Raw genomic sequence first — 18,735 nt, 5'->3', positions numbered from 1 at the left:
CCAGCTAGTTGTTTGGATAGTACAGGAAACAAACAAAAAACCCAAAAAACTGCCATGAGTGTCCATCTGACCCACTCCTGACAGGACCGGGTGACATTACTCTCTCTTGAGCTGGATCTGAGGAAAAGCTCTCTACTTTGGGTGGGTTTTTAGCTTAGGAGAACTCAGGAAAAACACAAGACCACCAGCAGGTATAAGGTAAAGGCAGGGAGGCGAATGAACGTCAGGAGGTTTGTACAGCATTAGATTTGTAGTGGGATTACCATAGCTAGCAGCTCCATTCCACCCCTCCTGGATAGTATTCCTGGGTTCAGGGTTGAGATGTCTTGCAGGGACATTTTCAGTTTTACAGACCAACTGTGAGTTGACTCACTGCATAGGGAGGGTATACAGCTGAGTCACAGTTGCAGTAGCCCGTCCAAGTGACCCAGGCCACCTACTGGGACAACACAGAGTAGTGAGGAGTTTGGAGTTACCTTGGCTGGAGAAGCCTGCCAGGCCTTGTGAATATTGGGACTGGAATGGTTACCAGGTGAGGTAGCAGGTTGGGGGTATTTTTCAGAACAACTTTGTAAGAGCCCTGGGTGCTGTGTCCTTTGTGATTACCATTCTCCAGTGTGGTGAGAAAATTATGGAAGGACATCAAGACAGTCAAGGACCTTCTCATCATAGCTGATGAGAAGAGGGAAGAGGCTATTGCCATACCTAGATAAGGATGAAAGGAGTAGCTGGAGCTAGCAGAGAAGGGGCTTCTCTACTTCACTGAATAGGGCCTGCAGCTGATCTGCTTAAGCAGATGGAGCATCCCATTAGGGAGTGGCGCTGGCGCTGCCTATGAGCAGAGCAGTACCCATAGAGTTCAGAGCCACTGGGCTCCACTGGGGCTGTGGGTAGAGTCATGTCCTTTGACATCAGGCAAATTTGAAGTCAATTGACATTTTTACCTTTGTATTTTTCACAAGGCTGGGCTTGCAAGGCACAACTATGATAGGTACTGGATATTCCCTTTTTCTGGGGTTTGTCTTTTGCTTTCATTTAGATTTCAATTTTAAAATTTTAAATTTGTGTAAGGGTTAGTGCTTTTGGGGATTGTGCATCTCTGTAGAGTATAGCCTTTAGCCAGTGGGAAGGTGCATCATCTCTGCAGAGGTTCTTAAGGAGGGATAAAGCTATGTTGTTACTGAAGGATTTGCTCTGAGTTTTAGCTCTATTAGTCTCCATCTAGCCATGTCTCCTTTTCAGTGCTGGAAATTTTGTGTGTGTGTGTGTGTGTGTGTGTGTGTGTGTGTGTGTTTGGGGTTGGTGTTCAAAACTAGGGCCTTGCAGTTAGTAGGCTACTGTTCTACAGTGAGCCAGTCAGGTGGGGCTTGTGCACCGTTGAGTTTCTGTCACCCTGCTCCGGACTGTACCTGGAAGTAGACATTGTTTGGAGGCCCTAGGTCAGAGCTTTGAAAGGCATCTGTGACATCAAGCCTACCAGTCTTAGAGTAATGAGAACTCTAGGTCCACACAGATGTCATCTCCAGTCTGCTGCAGTGAAAACCTGGGCATTGGTGAGTGTGGTTGTGTTCAGTCACACATTACTTACATACTAGGTCATTACATCTGTCCTGTGGCAGCTTCCTGAGCTCTCCTGGTTAAGTACTGAGGATAAAGAAGATACTGATCCTGTCAGCAAGAAGTGGCAGATGCATACCACTGGCCAAAGAGTGTAACAGCAGGGTTAAGAATCTTCAGAGGAGGGAAGACTCAGTTGGGAATGCCCAAGAGAGGCAGCAACTATGAGGTTGAACCTAGAGGATGGCATGGTCAAGTGGAGAGGGTGTGTCACAGCCACAACTTAGTTCTGTTTCCCAGATGTACTTGAGCTAGATTGGGACAGGCTGTGTGACTGAGGGTCATGGATTATGCTCTGAGTGGTGAGCAATCAAGATGAGTTTAGGAGGGTAAAATGTCACTCTTAAGTATGGTAAACCATGACTACTAGTGTGTACCAGACTATCAAGGGTTGAGGACCTCTTTTGATTAGGATGAAGAGTGTAACTGGAGTGTTGGAAGGCTTTCTTGCCATGTTCTCTTAGTGGTGGCATACAGCAGTTTCATCACTCTTCAGACCTTTTCCTTCTTGTGATCCTGAAGGTCACTGACAATGCTTCTTTGCCTTACCTTTTTTGTATTTGGGCCAGTTTTGGCTTGAGACCTTGTATATGTAAGGGCAAATTGATGAACACCAGTAATCCTCCTCAACCCCACATCCTTCAGAACCAAATCACAGGGAAAAGGAGCTTTACAGAATGCAAACTCACTTCAGGCTTGACCTTGAAAATTTGTAAGGACAAGTGAATCCTAGGTCTGGTGGGCCCTCCTTGAAAGCTCCTCTCTTCCAGGTATATTTCCTTAGGGCATTTTTAGCCAAGTTGAAAGCAGCTTTCACTTAGAGAGTTACAGCAACAGTGGCTTGCTCTCAGTAAGGTTTTGTATTCTGCAGGAATTCTGCAAGGTGGTATGCTTGGGAGACATGCTGGTTTGTCATCTTCAGCCATGGTTAGCTACCTCTAGAGCAGTGGTTCTCAACCTTCTTGCAATTCATTTCTTCATGTTGTGCTGACCCCCTCCCCCCAACCATAAAAATGATTCTTATTGCTACTTCATAACTGTAATTTTGCTAGTTACTAGTTAGACTGTAAATAGTTTTTTTTTTTTTTTTTTTTTAAGATTTATTATGTATACAGTGTTCTGCTTGCATGTATGCCGGTACACTAGAAGAAGGGCACCAGATTGTGAGCCACCATGTAGTTGTTGGGAATTGAACTCAGGACCTCTGGAAGAACATCCAGTGCTCTTAACCTCTGAGCCATTTCTCTAGCATCCATAAATAGTCCTCCCCCACTCTCCTTGGAGATAGTTTGTCAAGGTGGTCCCCACCCACAGGTTGAGAACTTTTGCTCTTTAGAGCTGTGTTGCCTTGGATTTGCTGCCTGGTCATGTCTTGGAGATATGGGGTAGCTCTGAGGCCGATAGTAGCAGGAACATTCCTTGCATTTTTCTAGAGCAGTTTCTAGGTAAATGGAAGGGAAATTGATTTGTCTATGGAGGAGACTGGCTCTGCCTTTTGTAAACAGTGTATGAATTGTCCATAGCTGATATCCTTTTATTTGGCATCTAACCCCGTAGGGTAAGTCTTGTCATCTGGCACTGTCAGTCAATGATGGAGTTATGCCTGTTGACCATGTTCTAGTCTTCAGTTATTAAGCTTAATGCCATCTGTTTGTTTCCCTACTTTGGGAAAGAGATGATGGTCAAAATTGAAAAAAATAAATACATAAAAAGACAAACCTGGCTCTCTTTATGCTGTACTGGAAGCCAGAAAAAAGTTCATTTTTTGTCAGATAGTCAAAGAAATGAGTCAAGAATAAGGACAGTGTTCGAGGGTTTAAGAGTAGTTAGGAAGACTACCTTTACGTTTCTTCCTGTAACTTAGAAAGTTGCATTTCTAGTTTGTGGCTCCTTGCCTTCCTCTGAGTGGCTAATACACTGCACCCTTTCTGGCTGAGCATGCCTTTTTACTGTAGCCAAGGAACTTGGCATAAACATAAATTTCTGGTTTAGTGAACCAGTGACAAGACACAGGACTGAAGTAAACTTGTCCCCTGGACATAATCAAGATAGTGATAATACCCATCTATGAAGAAGGATTTGGATGTGAGCCAGGTAAGCCGACATTCTACAAGTACTCTATTACTTAACCCAAGGACAGAAGTGCTGCTACCAGATGCATGCAGTCCCTTCTCTAACATTCATCTTTTATGATCAGGCTAGCCTGGTGCCACCAGGTAGTTTCTACACCCCACAAGACATCTAAGTAGGACACTAAGTAGGAGTGCTGCTGCCCTCCTAGCTCACTTAACTAGGCAGCTTTCCAGCAATAGGCCACACCATGGTGCTTAACTGTCCATATTCCTGTTCCTGGAATGCACACTCAGTTGTAGAAACCACTAGGTGGAGCAGCACATTCTCATAGCCTGTCCAGGGCCCTTGCTCTGCATCCCAGGAATTAGGGGTAGTGCTGGCCTCAAAAAGCACAGCAGGGCGCTGGCAAGTACTTTCCTGGTCTAGGAGAAGAAAACCTTCCTGTTGCAATTACAGGTGGCAATTTTTTCCTCCAGGTTTTAGCTTATTCTGATCTGATGTTGGTCACATTGCTTAGGAGTCTATTGTATTTATTGTTTTCCCCAAGTACACGGTGTAAATACTATAATTTGCAGTGCAAAGTCTTTGGCAATAACTTCATGATGTATATACTATGTTTAAACATTGGAAACTACAAGCACCATGGACTGCCCCATGCCTTCTGGGCCTGTGGTGACATGCAGACGATGGACTTTACAAGTATCAGCATGGTTGAAAGCAGCAGCCTACATGTATGAACTTTCATCAGTTTCTCACCCAGAGATGCCTGGCCTTCGTCCAAGGGACCCTGCTGCTCCAAGCCCTGCAAGCAGCACCCACACTGTGGCTCCTTTGTGTTGAATATGTTGGACTCTGCCGTAGACTGACCCCTTTGTCTGGCTGCTGTGGTTTGTAATGTCTTGACGTGTTGCATTTCTTCCCCATTTGGATGAATAAAAATAAATGCAATGTATAAAATAGGAATGGACTGAATTGTTCTGTGCAGGACTCTGCTGAAAGAAGTTCCAGCGCCAGCTGCAGAGATGGTTCAGTGTGTAAGAAGAGCTCATTGTTCTTTCAAGAGTACCTGGCTCCAGTTCCTAGCATCACCAACAGCTGCCTATAACTTAATTCCAGTGGATCCAATGTCCTCTGTGGGCACCTGCACATGTATACATACTGAAACACATAAGCATATCAATAAAATTGAATTAAGTGCCATGCCAGCTCCACTCCCTTTCTGGGCCTATAAGGCAAACTTTGTTCATCTTAGCCTTTTCACTTAACACAGACTGATTATGTGCCGTGACATAATCACTGCTTTGGGCTGTGGACCCCCAAGGTCTGTATCATTTTTGCCATGTTGAATTTCCACTTGGCTCTAAATGGTAAGTCATGTTTCATTGGCGTGAAATCTAAACCTTTTTACAGCATTCACTTGTAACCCTTACAACTGTCCCATGGGTCGGCAAGACTTGGACATTAGGAGGAATAGAACTTCAATAGGGCTGTAGTAAGCAGCTTAACTCCAAAGGTGGTGAAACTCTTCCTCTAGCAGCCACTTGTGGGAAACCTGCTGGAGACCACTGTGACACCTGGTTCACCAGTTAGGTAAGTAAGTAGACAGTGGCACTGGTGTGTCTTGAAGCATCTTATAACTTAGGGCCCCATGTTTTCTCTGCATATCTTCAGCTTCAGGGTAGAGATTTCTGTCAAGATACATCCCTGAACATGGAACCCTTGAGCCTGGGAAAGCACAGAGCTAGCTAGCCAGCAAGTGTGAATCCTAGAAGTATGCCCTCTATCCTGTGAGCATTGAAAGAGTCTAAGCTGCCACCCAGGCCTGTCCAAGAGCATCTGCAACATGCTGGACCCAAGAAACACCACTCTGAGACAGTTCACAGTGGTTCTGGAGGTCTGGGCATAGTTAGGAAAGCAATACTGATATTCAGAGAAACGACAATAAGGAGTGCTAGTAGAGGACCTGGGTACTTACATCCCTAGAATGTAGAGATGTCAGGGACCAGCCAAAGAGTAAGGAGCCTCTGAAGACATACTTGCCTTGGCCACTGCTTTCCCTGTGTGAGCAAGTATCCCAGGGCCAAGGTGTTTGAGCTAACTCTGTTCTTCAGTTCTTTCCCTTGCACACTCTCGCTGCCTGAACCTGTATGTTCTTCCCCCATTTGGTTGGCAGTACATCTCAGCTCTGCCTGACGTGCACATTGTGGGCCTGACCACTGCTGGAGGACACGAACACGCAATCATAAAACTGCTATACAGAGCAATGCTGTTTGTACCAAAATATTTAATGAATATGGTGTTAAAATGAACAAAAGAAATAGTAATACAATTTTACTGGTTTAGATTTCAGTTCATAAAGTTGACGCACAAACTACCCTAGCACAATATCCACATACCTAGTTTTAGATGGACTTATAGCTGTTGTGGTAACTGAACAAGACATAGGAAGTGGTGATGGTCTGGAGGAGGTTTGGCCACTTGTTATCTTCCCCACTATAGATAACCTCATTAAGAATTAGTAAAGCCAACAGGGAAAGAGTAAACAATTCAAGTGTCCTTCTATATAAACCCTTGCCACCTCCACACAGCAGAGGACAAGAACCCCCCTGTGAGACTGCTTGTCAGCATATTACCACATAAATTAAGTCAAAAGATTTTGTTTCTTAATTTTAAAAAAGGTGCTAAAACCACCATTTTATAGCTTTGAGGTGAGACTCTGCAGCCCATCTGACCAGATCTACACTGCCACTCTGGGACAAAGCCAGCAAGGTAGGACCTTACAGTGTGTGCATTTGGACACACATCACTTGTGCAAACATTAGAGGTGAAGGAGCTCTTATCAGCTCCCACAATGGCAGGAAGTACAGGAAGTGCCTCACAGATGGCAAGTGGTACGATTATCAGCTGAGTCTGGGATTTAAACACTGTCAATGCCGGGTACTGGGAAAGGTGTATACACATACTACATACATATATATATATATATACACATATATATATATGTATGTGTATAAATATATATTTATACACACCTATATATGTACACATGACAGATTTAAACAAAGTAAGAGCTGTCCACATCATGATTGATTCAATCTCAGTCATGTGGCTCATTCCAGCCTTTTGAAGTTGTTTTGGAATCTAATGCTTAAAAAAAAAAAAAAAAAAAGACTATGAAAGTTGCATAGAATTGCTCAGAAATGTGAGTAATGCCAAACCAAAACCTGTGCACTATACGGGCTAACAAAATTAGGTGATTTGAGCCATTACTAAGTGACTCTTTTACTCAAGTGTTTCTTATCTCTCTGGGGGCCTCTGCCAGGACTGACAAATAGGAATTAATCTAATTTCTGAAATCCTGCCCCCAATCCAAAGGATAAAGCGTTTGTGTATGTGTGTGTGTATATATATATATACAATTTTTTTCTCCTTTTTTTTCAAATAAAGGGTTTAGAAAACAAAACACTAACACATTGGAGGATGCCCCACCCACCTCTGGCTGGGTGAGGTGTTCCTATACTGCAGAGAGGCCCTAGGGCACTCGGTGGCAGGCCCACATACATCCCAAGCATCAGTTGGGCTGGCATCTGCTGCGGGGGCCCTGGTCCACTGACCTACCAACATGCTATACAGCTCTGATCTAGGGACATTCTGGTCCTGTCCCAGAATCACACATCTGGCCAAAGAAGGCAACCAAAGGTGGCATGTTCTCTGGAGGTGTCTGGAGGCAGCAGCTGTTCTCAGCATGTCTCTTTCCCTTGAACTCCAGTTGCTGTCTTTATGGAGCTCAGTGTACGGTTAAACCAGGTCTTCTTGGCTGCCTGCACCTCACTGAGGGCGAGGCCCAAGTGATGTTCCAAGTCCTGTAGAGAGATAACGGAGAGAGTGAGCCTTTGCAGAGCTGAATCAAGAGCTCTGTCCACTCATTCTTCTGAGGCAGGTTGTAGTGCCTATGGATCTGGGAGCTTTCCTAGTAAAGACCTTTGTTGCCTAGTCTGTTATGACAGCCTCCTGATTCATCTAGTGAAGTCCTCTAAATCCAAATCACTCAGTACTAGCTGTGTAGTAGTTCCTATCCCCTTCCTGAGATCCCTTACTAGGCAAGCTTCTTTTCCCTTAGGCTGCTCCCTCAGCACAGAATGCTTATCATTCTTGTCCTGCAGCGGCTCTGTCCTTTCTCTGACCACAGTATAGATCCTACTCTACTATCTTGGTGATGTCTGATTGTCCTGGGCAGTCCCACAAACCCTCTCCCAGAATCCAGGGCAAAACCTGATAAAAGTGGATGTGTCCAGTAATGGCCTATGGCATTGGACAGCTGGTCTGGAGCTTTAGATCTGAACCAGGTTCCTGCCACTCATGCTGCCCCAGTGAAAAGATGGCTGGAGGCTCATATAAATTAGGAAATATGCCCAAGGTCACAAAACTTGTTAAGTGATGGGTGTTAGGACAAAAAGATTTGCATTTGTTAAGCCCCCATCCCTATGAATGGTCCTTCCTACAAAATATTTTTTACTTAGTACAGCCTGACAAAGATTAGGACTCTCATTTCTATATGGACACAAGGAACATTACTAACCCAGCCTGAGTGGGGAGCTACAGTTTTTAAACACTTGCTCTATGTATATCCCATGAAAAAGATTGAAGCTTTGTTCTCAATTCTTAATATGACAAAGTCTAGATCTGTAGTTCAGGCTAAATGTTTAAACATGCTCTGGTAGTAACAAGGATTGTGTGCTCACCAAAAGGGCTATGGTCATAGTTTAAGTGGTGGTGGGGAACATGACTTCCCAAACTACATAAGTCACTTCTGGGGTATCTAGTGCGCACTGGGAACCTGGACTGCCATGGAGTGTGGGTGCATTCACACACTGCTGTTACCTGGATCTTGCACTCAGCTTCTACCAACTGCAGTTTGGTCTGTGCCAATTCCAGCTCCATCTCCCGCAGCTGATTCTTGAGTGTCTCTTTTTCTTCATCCATGTCCTCATCCGAAACCCCCTTGGCTGAACTGGCACCCTTCACACGCCCTTCTTTGTTAAAGAAGTCTCGGCAGCGGTCACAGTCATCTACCTTTTGCTGAAGTGAACACCAGAAATGAAGAAACCTATACTGTATGTGCCTCAGTGTGTCTTGTGGGTACTATAGAAAAGCCTGTTTATCCATTGTGCCACTGGACCCGATTTTTAACAAATAAGCTAAATTATACAATGGAAAAAAGAAAGCATCTTCAACAAATGGGGCTGGCACAACTGGATGCGGACATGTAGAAGATTGCAGACAGATGCCTATCACCATGCACAAAATTTAAGTCCAAATGGATCAACGACCTCAATATCAATCCAGCCACACTGAACCTCTTAGAGAAAGTGGGAGGTACCCTTGAACGAATTGGTACAGGAGACTGCTTTCTAAACATAACTCCAGTAGCACAGACACTGAGATTGTTAATTAATAAACAGGACCTCCTGAAACTGAGAAGCTTCTGTAAGGCAAAGGACACAGTTGACAAGGCAAACGGCAGCCCACAGACTGGGAAAAGATCTTCACCAACCCCTTCACCACATCTGACAGGGCTGATCTCCAAAATACACAAAGAACTCAAGAATCTAGTTGCTAAAACACCAAATAATCCAATTAAAAAGAGACACTAGGAAAAGGGAAGGACCCCCCGGAGAAAGGGACAAGAGCTTCTGATCAAATTGGAAGTGTGGTGTGGGGGGGTGATAGGAGAATTGGGAGGGGAGTGGGGAGGAGAACATGAGGGGAGCAGGAAGATTGAGTCGGGGAAAAACAGAGGAGAGAAAGAAAAGAGATATTATAGGCTTAAAGAGAAATCTGGCACTAGGGAAATGTCCAGAGATCCACAAGGTGGAGAGGCTAGCTTAAATGCCCTTCCCCAATAATGAGATTGATGACTACCTTATATGCCATCCTAGAGCCCTCATCTAGTAGCTGATAGAAGCAGAAGCAGACACCCACAGCTAAACACTAAGCCATACTCCTGGAATCCAGTTGTAGAGAAGGAGGAGTAATGAGCAATGGGGTCAAGACCAGGCTGGATAAACCTACAGAAACAGCTAACTTAAGCTAGTGGGAGCTCATGAACCCCAGCCTGACAGCTGGTGAACCAGCATAGGACAGAACCCACATGCAGGCCTGGGCCTCTGACAGTGGAACCAGTATTTATCCCTAGTGTATGAATGGACTTCAGAAGCCCATTCCCCATGGAGGGATACTTTCTCAGCCTAGATACACAGGGGAGTGCCTAGGCCCTATCCCAAAATGATGTGACAGATTTTGCTGATCCCTCATGGAAGGCCTCACCCTCCATAGGGAGTGGATGGGGAATGGAATGGGAGGGTTGGTGCAGGTCATGGGAGGATGGGAGGGAGAGAGAACTGGGATTGATATGTAAAATAAGATTGTTTCTAATTTAAATAAAGGTTTTTTTTTTTTTTTTTTTAAAGCCTGTTTATCTTGGGAAACTGTCAGCAACCTCGTTCAAAAACCACTGGTTGGTGTTCCATGCCCAAAGCAATAAGAATACCCTTCATAACCTGTTGTACATTGTGAGGAGTTCTGGGGTAAGACAACAAAGGCTGACATATAAGGACCTTCACTAACTGGGCATATAGAGATACTATCCAGCTGGGAACAGTGGGATATGGTGGCCTGTGCTTGTTAGGGAAGCCTGATATTATGGGAGAAAGGATAAATATAAAGAAGTAGGGTAGAAAACTAGATACAGATGCTGGAGAAAATGGCTCAGTAGTAAAGAGCAGGTAATGTTCTTCTAGAGGACCTGAGTTTGGTTCCAGAACTATGACAGATGGCTTACAACTTCTTGCAGCTCTAACTCTAGGGGTGATATAATGCCTCTGGCCTCCACAGGCACCTGTGCTCAAATGCAATTACCACCACAAACAAAACTCCCTAATAAAAAAATTTAAAATCATGGCAATTATTTAAAAGATTACTAAAACTAAAAACAAAAAAGGTATGTAAAGCAGTCAAACATCTTACATTTCACCCAAACGGATGCCACTGGGTAAAATTCTATACCTCCCCACCCCCAAATACCCATACCCCAAATTTAGAGATGTAAATGTTTAAAGAAAGTCCAACTTGGAACAATGAAATTTTATATGTTTTAAGCTAAAAGGAAAGGCTGGAAGAATATGCAACACAGTGTTAACTGTGGTATGAGGGTAGCTGAACTCATCCAGAGCCTGCAGACAATGAAGCAGCTTTGCTGGTGATGTTCAAGGTAGGCACCCAAGTGTGAGATCTAAAGCCATAACATGTTTGGTCTCATTCTCAACCCTTCCAGAGGAAACAGACAGGGAAGCTATTGAGCACTGAGGCAATTCTTTGACAGGCAGTTTATCTGGACTGCTCAATTCACCTCAATTGGACCTCTGTGTAAAGGATAGGCCATAATAGGAACTAGAGGGTATGAAATCTATTTATTTAGTCAAGAAGTCTTACCCGAATTTTCTCAATTTCCACTTTATTGGCAGTCTGCTGCTTCTCCAATCGTTCACTCAATTGAGAACAAATCTGAAGAAACATAAAAGCACAGACTTTGGTTCAATGTCACCTATATAAGTTGGACTCTGGATAAAGTCTGTCCTAGCAGCAGCTGTAATTGCTGTGAGTGCAGGTGAGGTTGACATACAGATGGGAACTGACCTGCAGAGCACTCTGTAGGCCACTGTGAGATGTCAGGTATAGAAGGGAACAAGTTCAGTATGGTTCTGTGTTTGTAAAATTGTACCAGAATTCAACATTGAGACACACTCCATCACCTGACACTTTCATGTACCTTCTATATACTGGCACTCTACCAAGTATGTCTAATGGGAACCCAACAATCTTCCCAGGTTGGGGGGATTAGCTTGCTTAGTTCACAAGTGAGACTGAGGTAAGAACAAGGGCTTGAAGCCAGTGTGCTTTTGCACTGAGGCCAGAGTGCAGTCCCCGCCATATGCCCAGCCCAGGTCCTTCAGGGTAAAGCAACTCACCTGCTTATAGTCACCAATGATAGAACTGTTTTTTTTAATCTCTGATTCTGCCTTGTCAAGTTCTCGGCGGCACATTTCCTTTAACTGTGCACAATAAAGAAAAGTGGATGTTTTAAATCAAAAAGTAGGCTTGGCTATTCACTACGTAGTGCTGAGCCTTCCAAACAGTGCCTCATCTAACTCTGACTGAGCTTAGTTCTCTCACCCACCTCCTCCTCTCAAGGCAACACTAATCCCCTGTACTTAAAAGGTAATGGAAGGAGAAAAGCAACACTTCAAAAACTGCTGGTATTCAGTTCTAACGGGGCTTCTGCTAAAGTTGGTCCAGACAGCATAGGCCACACAGACAGAAAAGCCCAGGAAAAAGAAGGCAATATTATACATGCTGAGCTTGGTCAAACTCACTCTGGCCAGTCCTGAGACAGTAGTAGTGAAGGTCCAGGAGTACAGAGGGATGGGATGGGAGTTTGTTTTGGGTCCCATGGCATCGTCAGCTCTATGGCATAGGCATCAGAGGACAAGGGCAGGAGGACTGGACATTCTGAGATGCATGCTCTCCTGCAGACACTAGCTAGCATTCTTCCATTGCTCTCCATACTGATATACAGGGGCCTCTCCCACCTCAATGATGTACTAATTCATGTTTTAGTTTTCAAGAAACATTTTTAAAGAGGAAATAAAAAAAAGGTTTTTGAAATTTAATCAAGGCTACTGTCTAGATTCTCCAGTGCTAAGAGAAGTTCCAGCTGAACCCACCAGTATTGGCAAAATTTAGGTGTGTGTGTGGGTGTCTGGAGGGGAGGGAGCAAGGCTCCCCGCACCTGTGCAGACTCATCTTCTAGCCGCCTCTTCTCATCCTCTGCATCAATCAGCTTCTGTTTGGTCATCAGCAGCTCCTTGTTCAGTGCATCTGCCTTTTCCTCTGCCTGAAACATGGAGGAGACACCATGCCATCACCAAGTACTGGAGAGCTCAGAACTTGCCCATTTTAAGAAAGTAGGAAACGCTATGCTCAAGGTCACAGATAGACTACTCAAAGTGTATGACAGGTCAGAGGCTAAGCTTTTGACTTGTCTCAAATCTCATTGTTCAGTGACTCTAGATACTTGAATAAAGTTACTGAGAACTGTTCTAAGCTCCAGGCACTTAAACACCAGAATGGTAGCTATGATTTTAATAGAGTTTTCTTCTCCACATAGTTTGTATTTCTTCTGTGTACTTAGTACTGATGGGAGAGGTCATTCTGTAAATATGTTTCTCTTATTGGTTAATGAATAAAAGCCCTGTTGGCCAATAGGAAAGCAAGGTGGGTGGCGACAAGGAGGATTCCGGGAGAGAATGGACATTCAACATGTGGAGACTTGATAGAGAAGAGGTCCAGACCGTCTCTCCGGTAAGATAAGACCACGTGGAAACACTTAGAAATGGGTTAATAATTAAGACAGAGCTAGCCAGTAAGAAATGGTAGTAATAGGTCAACAGCTTTATATCTAATGTAGCATCTCTGTATGTTATTTGGGGCTGATGCGGCTATGGGACCAGGCTAGTGGGAAAACCGCTCGTAAGATAGTCCTGCATGTGTTCTTGCTAACGTTATTCAACAGAGAAGGCTGATTTCTTCAGGTACTTTGTGAATTTTGAATGGTCATATTCTACCCTAGTTTTTTTTTCTAGCACACACAAATGTTTGATGAGTAGAAATGATAATCCCAGGGGAAAATTTCATGGATCCCAACTCAGATCCCGTCACAGATAACTGGCAAGTATCTATCATGCTGGACAGCAATCAAGGAAGCTAGGGATGGTCTTTTCTGGTCCCTTCCTGGACAACTTTCCCCCAGCTTCTCTGACATTAAACAGTGCCAATTCTACTCTTGGGCTTCAGACTGAGACAGGCATGATATGAATACATGATTAGTTGCAGACTGTGCTGGCACAAATAGAGGTGAGTGCTGCTCTTACGGGGGATAGCTTACTACTTCCTCCTCCATTGCAAACCCAAGAGACAGACACAAACAAAATGAAGACACCAGACCACAAGGACACAGGAGAACACAGCTGGTTGACAGCACTTCAGCATAGTTGTGACGACCTCTCCTGCACTCACCATCACTGCCAAGGAGGAGATGGCTCAATGAGGCTGACTCTACGAGTGGGTCAGCCTGGGAAAGAGCTGATCCAGCTGGAGACTTTGCTTCCATAGAAGCAAGGTGAGGAGTCTCACAAGCCAGGCAGCAGAGTTGGACTCTTCACAGCATCTGCTACACCACCCTAGCTGACTCTCAGTACCGTGTCAATGAGAAGGTATGCTGAGGCTACTGGGCTGCCCCACTTGTTAGGGTTATTCTACATAAGCAGATGAAAACATCTAGGGATATATAAATCCAGGCTTCTACTTCTAGTCATGTAGAGTCAATAGGAACCATTTTCACCTTTCCACTGCAATCAGAAAACTGGACAACACTGGGTAAACAACTGGTTCCTGGGACAAAAGAAGAAACATACTCCTATCATTGGGGATTGTGTCAAGAGATCAAAGAATAATGTCTGGAAGGTTAGGGTTGTGGGTTGTTGAGGTGGCAGAAGCTGTGGGAGGGAGAGAAGTTACAACAGTCTACAAGGCGATTAAAGACCAGCAAAAACCTAATTAAACAAAGGATGCGAAAGAAAAAAGCAAACGGGATAGAAAACTAATTTCTATCAGGGTATAGCAAAGGCAAAATGTCTGTTAAAAGGAGAGGACAGAGAAGTTGCCTGCCATGCCGCACATACAGACATTAGAGCCATTAGCACTGCTGGGGCTTTTCCACAAGGAAGGAAACACAATGGAAATTACATGCACATGTTCCTACTACATAAAACCATACGCTGTAAGCTGGAAGTAGAATAGGTAAACAGTGCTTACCCAGAGTTTCATACTTTCAGATGATTTTAAAACAGGTTTGCACTAAATTTTTAAAAATCTTCTTAAGATAATGGAAAATATACAGAATCTCCACAAAATAGAAAGAAACAGACATTAACAGAACAATAACAATGACAAAATACCACATACAGTAAAACAAAAGCTGGCTTTGGGAATACCAAGATCACTGAATAACATCTGATTAGGCAATAGCAGTGCAGTGCAGTGCAGTGGGCACACCCCAGTATGGGATGCAAAAGGAATATTGCTATCGATGTATGAGCATCACTAGTTTCAGATCCACACAGCTGATTTTCAAGGACAAGGTGCTTAGAGATAGACATAAAAACAAAGACCATCTAAGTGGTATACACCTCTAATCCTAGCATTTTGGGGAACAGAAGCATGGAAACTACCCAAAGCACCTAGGCTAGTTAGCTCACTTTCCAGTGTTTACTAGATCAGCCCACCTGTCTGAAAACAAGAGCAGGGTCAGAATCCTGCCTGCTGTCAGACACACCAAGAAGGCTCCTGCCCTCCGCCGCAGTGAGGATAGTTCAAGGCCATTAGCTCCTTGTGACCAGCACCTGGGCTCTCACTGCCACAGGCAGAGACCTGCAGTTTCAGCTCAGTTACAGCTCAGGGTAGAGTGCTGGCCTGGCATGTATGAAGTCCCAGGTTCAATTCTAACTATTATAAAACAAGAATGAAACTCAACTGGGACTTAACATAGGAATGTAATGTTACAAATTAACAAAATTAAGAAAATATGGTTCAGCCATTATAACTGATGCAAGAAAAGCAAGTAGCAAAATTCAACACAGAGTTATGACAAAACAAAGCAGAGAACAGTGTAAAGGTTTCTCTACTCCTCAAAGTGGCCCCCAAAATGAATATAAAGTGATGCCCTGCCACCCGTTCTCTGCCTAGCAATGATCTAAAACCTTAGCAGGTATGGAAGGCAGTAGAAAAGGCAGAACCTGAAGTTAACTAGTCTTCATTCGGAGGTACAACAGTGTGTGTATGTGGAAAACTCAAAAGAAAAATAAAAACAGCATGGTCCCCCACCCCCACCCCTGACTAGCAAGCTCATATGCTACAAGGTATGGCACAAAGTCAGAGAATTACCTGTATTTCCAGAGATCAGCAATCAACAAAAAACCCCACCACCATTTATAACACTGAAACAGGAGCAAGACTTGCAAACTGGAAACTGTAAAGTAGTACTGAGAGGAACTGAAGGCATGCTAATATAAAGATGGCATGCCATGGGCTGGGGGCTCACCTCTGCCCTGCTCCATTTATGCCTGCTCCTCTAGTCTCCAGGCAGGAATGCCTGAGTAGTGACAACTGTGTGCAGGTCTCTGCCTGTGGCAGTGAGAGCCCAGGTGCTGGTCACAAGGAGCTAATGGCCTTGAACTATCCTCATTGCGGCGGAGAGCAGGAGCCTTCTTGGTGTGTCTGACAGCAGGCGGGATTCTGACCCTGCTCTTCCTTGAGGCATTTTTTTATGGTATACCAAATTATGCAATCCCATAATGTCACAGCCATTACTCCTGCCCAGACCACAGTGTCCACGGTGGACACAAAGCAGATTAGGTGATTATAGTAGCCCAGGTCTGTCTGAAAATTTCAATTTCTGAAAAAACAAAAAAGAACCAGCAGATACTGCCATATTTTCCTTTAATGTTTTAATGACTCTGAGAAACTAATAAAAGTGCGTGTTTTCAAGAAAGCATACTGCATGCACATTGTTTGTATCCTTAGGTGGATGTCAAGGACTTTCTAAAGTTCATACACTCTCTAGGGATGTAATCCATAAATACTGCTAGAATCTTCCCAAACCAACAAAGAAATCATTTCAGGATACTGGGTGAGTAAATCCAGAGATTTACAAAAACTGTAGTTCATGGGCCATATCCAACCCACCTCCAATTTTTATACATAAACTTTTTATTAGAAAACATCCAGGGCTGGAAGAGATGGCTCAGTGGTTAAGAATACTGGCAGCTCTTTCAGAGGACCTGAGTTCAATTCCCAGCACCCACATGGCAGCTCACACCTGTCTGTGACTCTAGTTCCAGGGGATCTGACACCTTCCCATCAATGCACACAAAATAAATAAATTACAATAACAACAACAACAAGGGCTGGAGAGATGGCTGAGAGGTTACGAGCACTGACTACTCTTCAAGAGGTCCTGAGTTCAATCCCCTGCAACCACATGGTGACTTACAACCATCTGTAATGAGATGTGGTGTCACTTTCTGGCCTGCACGCAGACATGGATGCAGAATGTTTATTTACCTAATTAATCTTAAAAAAAACTGGATGAGAGTTGGTGGGGGGAACAGGGGAGGATGGAAGGGTGTGGGAACTGAGATCAACATGTAAAACAAACTTGTTTCAATTCAAATTTAAATTGAAAAAAAAAATTATCCAAAAAAGAAGAAGAAGAAGAAGAAAACAGCCACGTTCCTTCTTTTATCTGCAAACTGTTTTTGTATTAGTGGTGGCATTAACTGGCAGCAGTAAAGACCACAGGCCCTTAAATACTCATTATCTGCCAATCTAAATCCAGGACTGAAACTACTTCCTCTATGGGAAGCTTGCAGTACAGAAAACAGGAAGCTTTAACAACAGAATACTGCTAACCAGCATTGAGAATAGTAAGCCCCCCAACAAAAACAAACAAACAAAAAACAATCCACAACCTCTGTGTTTGGGAAAGCAGGCAGGTTCTGTGAGCACAGAGAAAACATACAGAGGGTAGCAGGGCGTCAGCACAGTGGAGGCCCCTGACAAGGGAGCTGGCACTTCAGGGAGGGGCTGATGGGGATGGCATTCAACATGGAGGGAAGAATCTGTGTTGCTGTTTTGAGCTTTCCCCCTCACATCTGTCACACTTACATTATCCAGGTCCTTCCGTAATGCAATCTTGCTGGTGACCAGCTCATGAGCCAAGTCATCATTTTCCTGTTCCAATCTCATATTAGCTTCTTGCAGCCGCCTATTCTCCCGCTGTAGGAGGGAAAGAAGTCAATTAGGGACATAAAAACAAATCAAATGGAAATGATAGTTTCTCAAGGGCCAAGCTTCAAAACAAGTCCCTAAGTCCTGGGAAAGCATATACCACCCAGCCAATCCAAATGTTTCTAAATAATCAATTTCTAGTTTTCTGTCTCCACAAAGACATACACAATTAACTGAAGTGACCTTGTCAAGCAGTTGTCTCTGGCTGTCTGTGAGGAAAGAACAAAGAATTTGGGCAGCCACTTTGGAGCAAAACAGCTGTTATTTTGTCATTTGCAAACTCAATCAACAAACCAGTCTTCAACAGTGAAACAGGATTTTTTGAAAGTTTCAATAAAGCTAGTTACGGGCACAAGCCTATAATGTATAAGAGCTGTGAACCGAACCTCAAACCGTTCGGCCGGGTCTTCCTGTTGGGCCTGCTGCTCCCTCATGGTGTGGTACTCTTTTTCATACTTCTTCAGCTTCTTCTGGCTAATCTGTCAAGGAAGTCACAAAAGAGATAAAGAACCTGACGGTGGTACCTGGCAGACTCAATTATTGACGACATGGTATTTACTACTTTGGGATGGAAATCTTGATAGACAAATGTAAGCTCAAGACTCTGTCAGGGATATTTATTCCCCAAGTTATCACCTACAGTGCTCTATAGAACACCTTACAGGTGGCTTTACCTACATACATTTGGAGTCTGTTTGTTCCTAGTAATAATAATAATCTACTATTTCCTGTAGCACATACCAGCAGTATTACTAAAAGCTTTACACCTGAGCCTCTCCCTTCCCAGGTACAGGATTTCTTCATCTGAGGAATGAAGCTGTTTTATGACTAAATCTGGGCCTGAAGGCCTGGTCCCTGAGTTCCACTCAAAGCCCAAGCCCAGCCCACTAGAAAACTCGCAATCCTCCTTTCCACTATACCAGGTCCCTCTGTGCTGCTCCTTGTAGTTACGTTCCTCTCTGGTGTTCCACTGTGTCCTTTCTTACTGTAAGCCACAGGCCCCAACCTTCACCGGCACTGCTCTAGGCAAGGGATGTTCCTGAAGCCACCATGCTTCCTTCCCATTCTCCCCGAGTCCTA

The 18,735-nt window shown here is 44.0% G+C and overlaps 1 protein-coding gene across 1 annotated transcript in view; it reads right to left on the bottom strand.

The window, feature by feature from the left end:
• Positions 1–6,862: 6,862 nt before the first annotated feature.
• The window catches only part of Rabgap1 (RAB GTPase activating protein 1), an 85,395-nt gene continuing 73,522 nt past the window's right edge, over positions 6,863–18,735 (bottom strand). The window contains exons 19-25 of the mRNA XM_051185343.1: positions 18,042–18,134; positions 17,533–17,643; positions 12,539–12,643; positions 11,718–11,801; positions 11,182–11,253; positions 8,572–8,769; positions 6,863–7,553 (exon numbers count right to left, since the gene is read on the bottom strand). Coding sequence (XP_051041300.1) covers positions 7,431–7,553; positions 8,572–8,769; positions 11,182–11,253; positions 11,718–11,801; positions 12,539–12,643; positions 17,533–17,643; positions 18,042–18,134 — 786 coding nt within the window. The 3' untranslated portion in view covers positions 6,863–7,430. The remainder of the gene's footprint in view (positions 7,554–8,571; positions 8,770–11,181; positions 11,254–11,717; positions 11,802–12,538; positions 12,644–17,532; positions 17,644–18,041; positions 18,135–18,735) is intronic.

The sequence above is a fragment of the Phodopus roborovskii genome, unplaced genomic scaffold, assembly GCF_943737965.1.
Source record: "Phodopus roborovskii unplaced genomic scaffold, PHOROB, whole genome shotgun sequence".
Taxonomy (NCBI): Eukaryota; Metazoa; Chordata; class Mammalia; order Rodentia; family Cricetidae; genus Phodopus; species Phodopus roborovskii.
The sequence above is the reverse complement of the archived record's forward strand: the minus strand, read 5'-3'. Positions and strand labels throughout refer to the sequence as shown.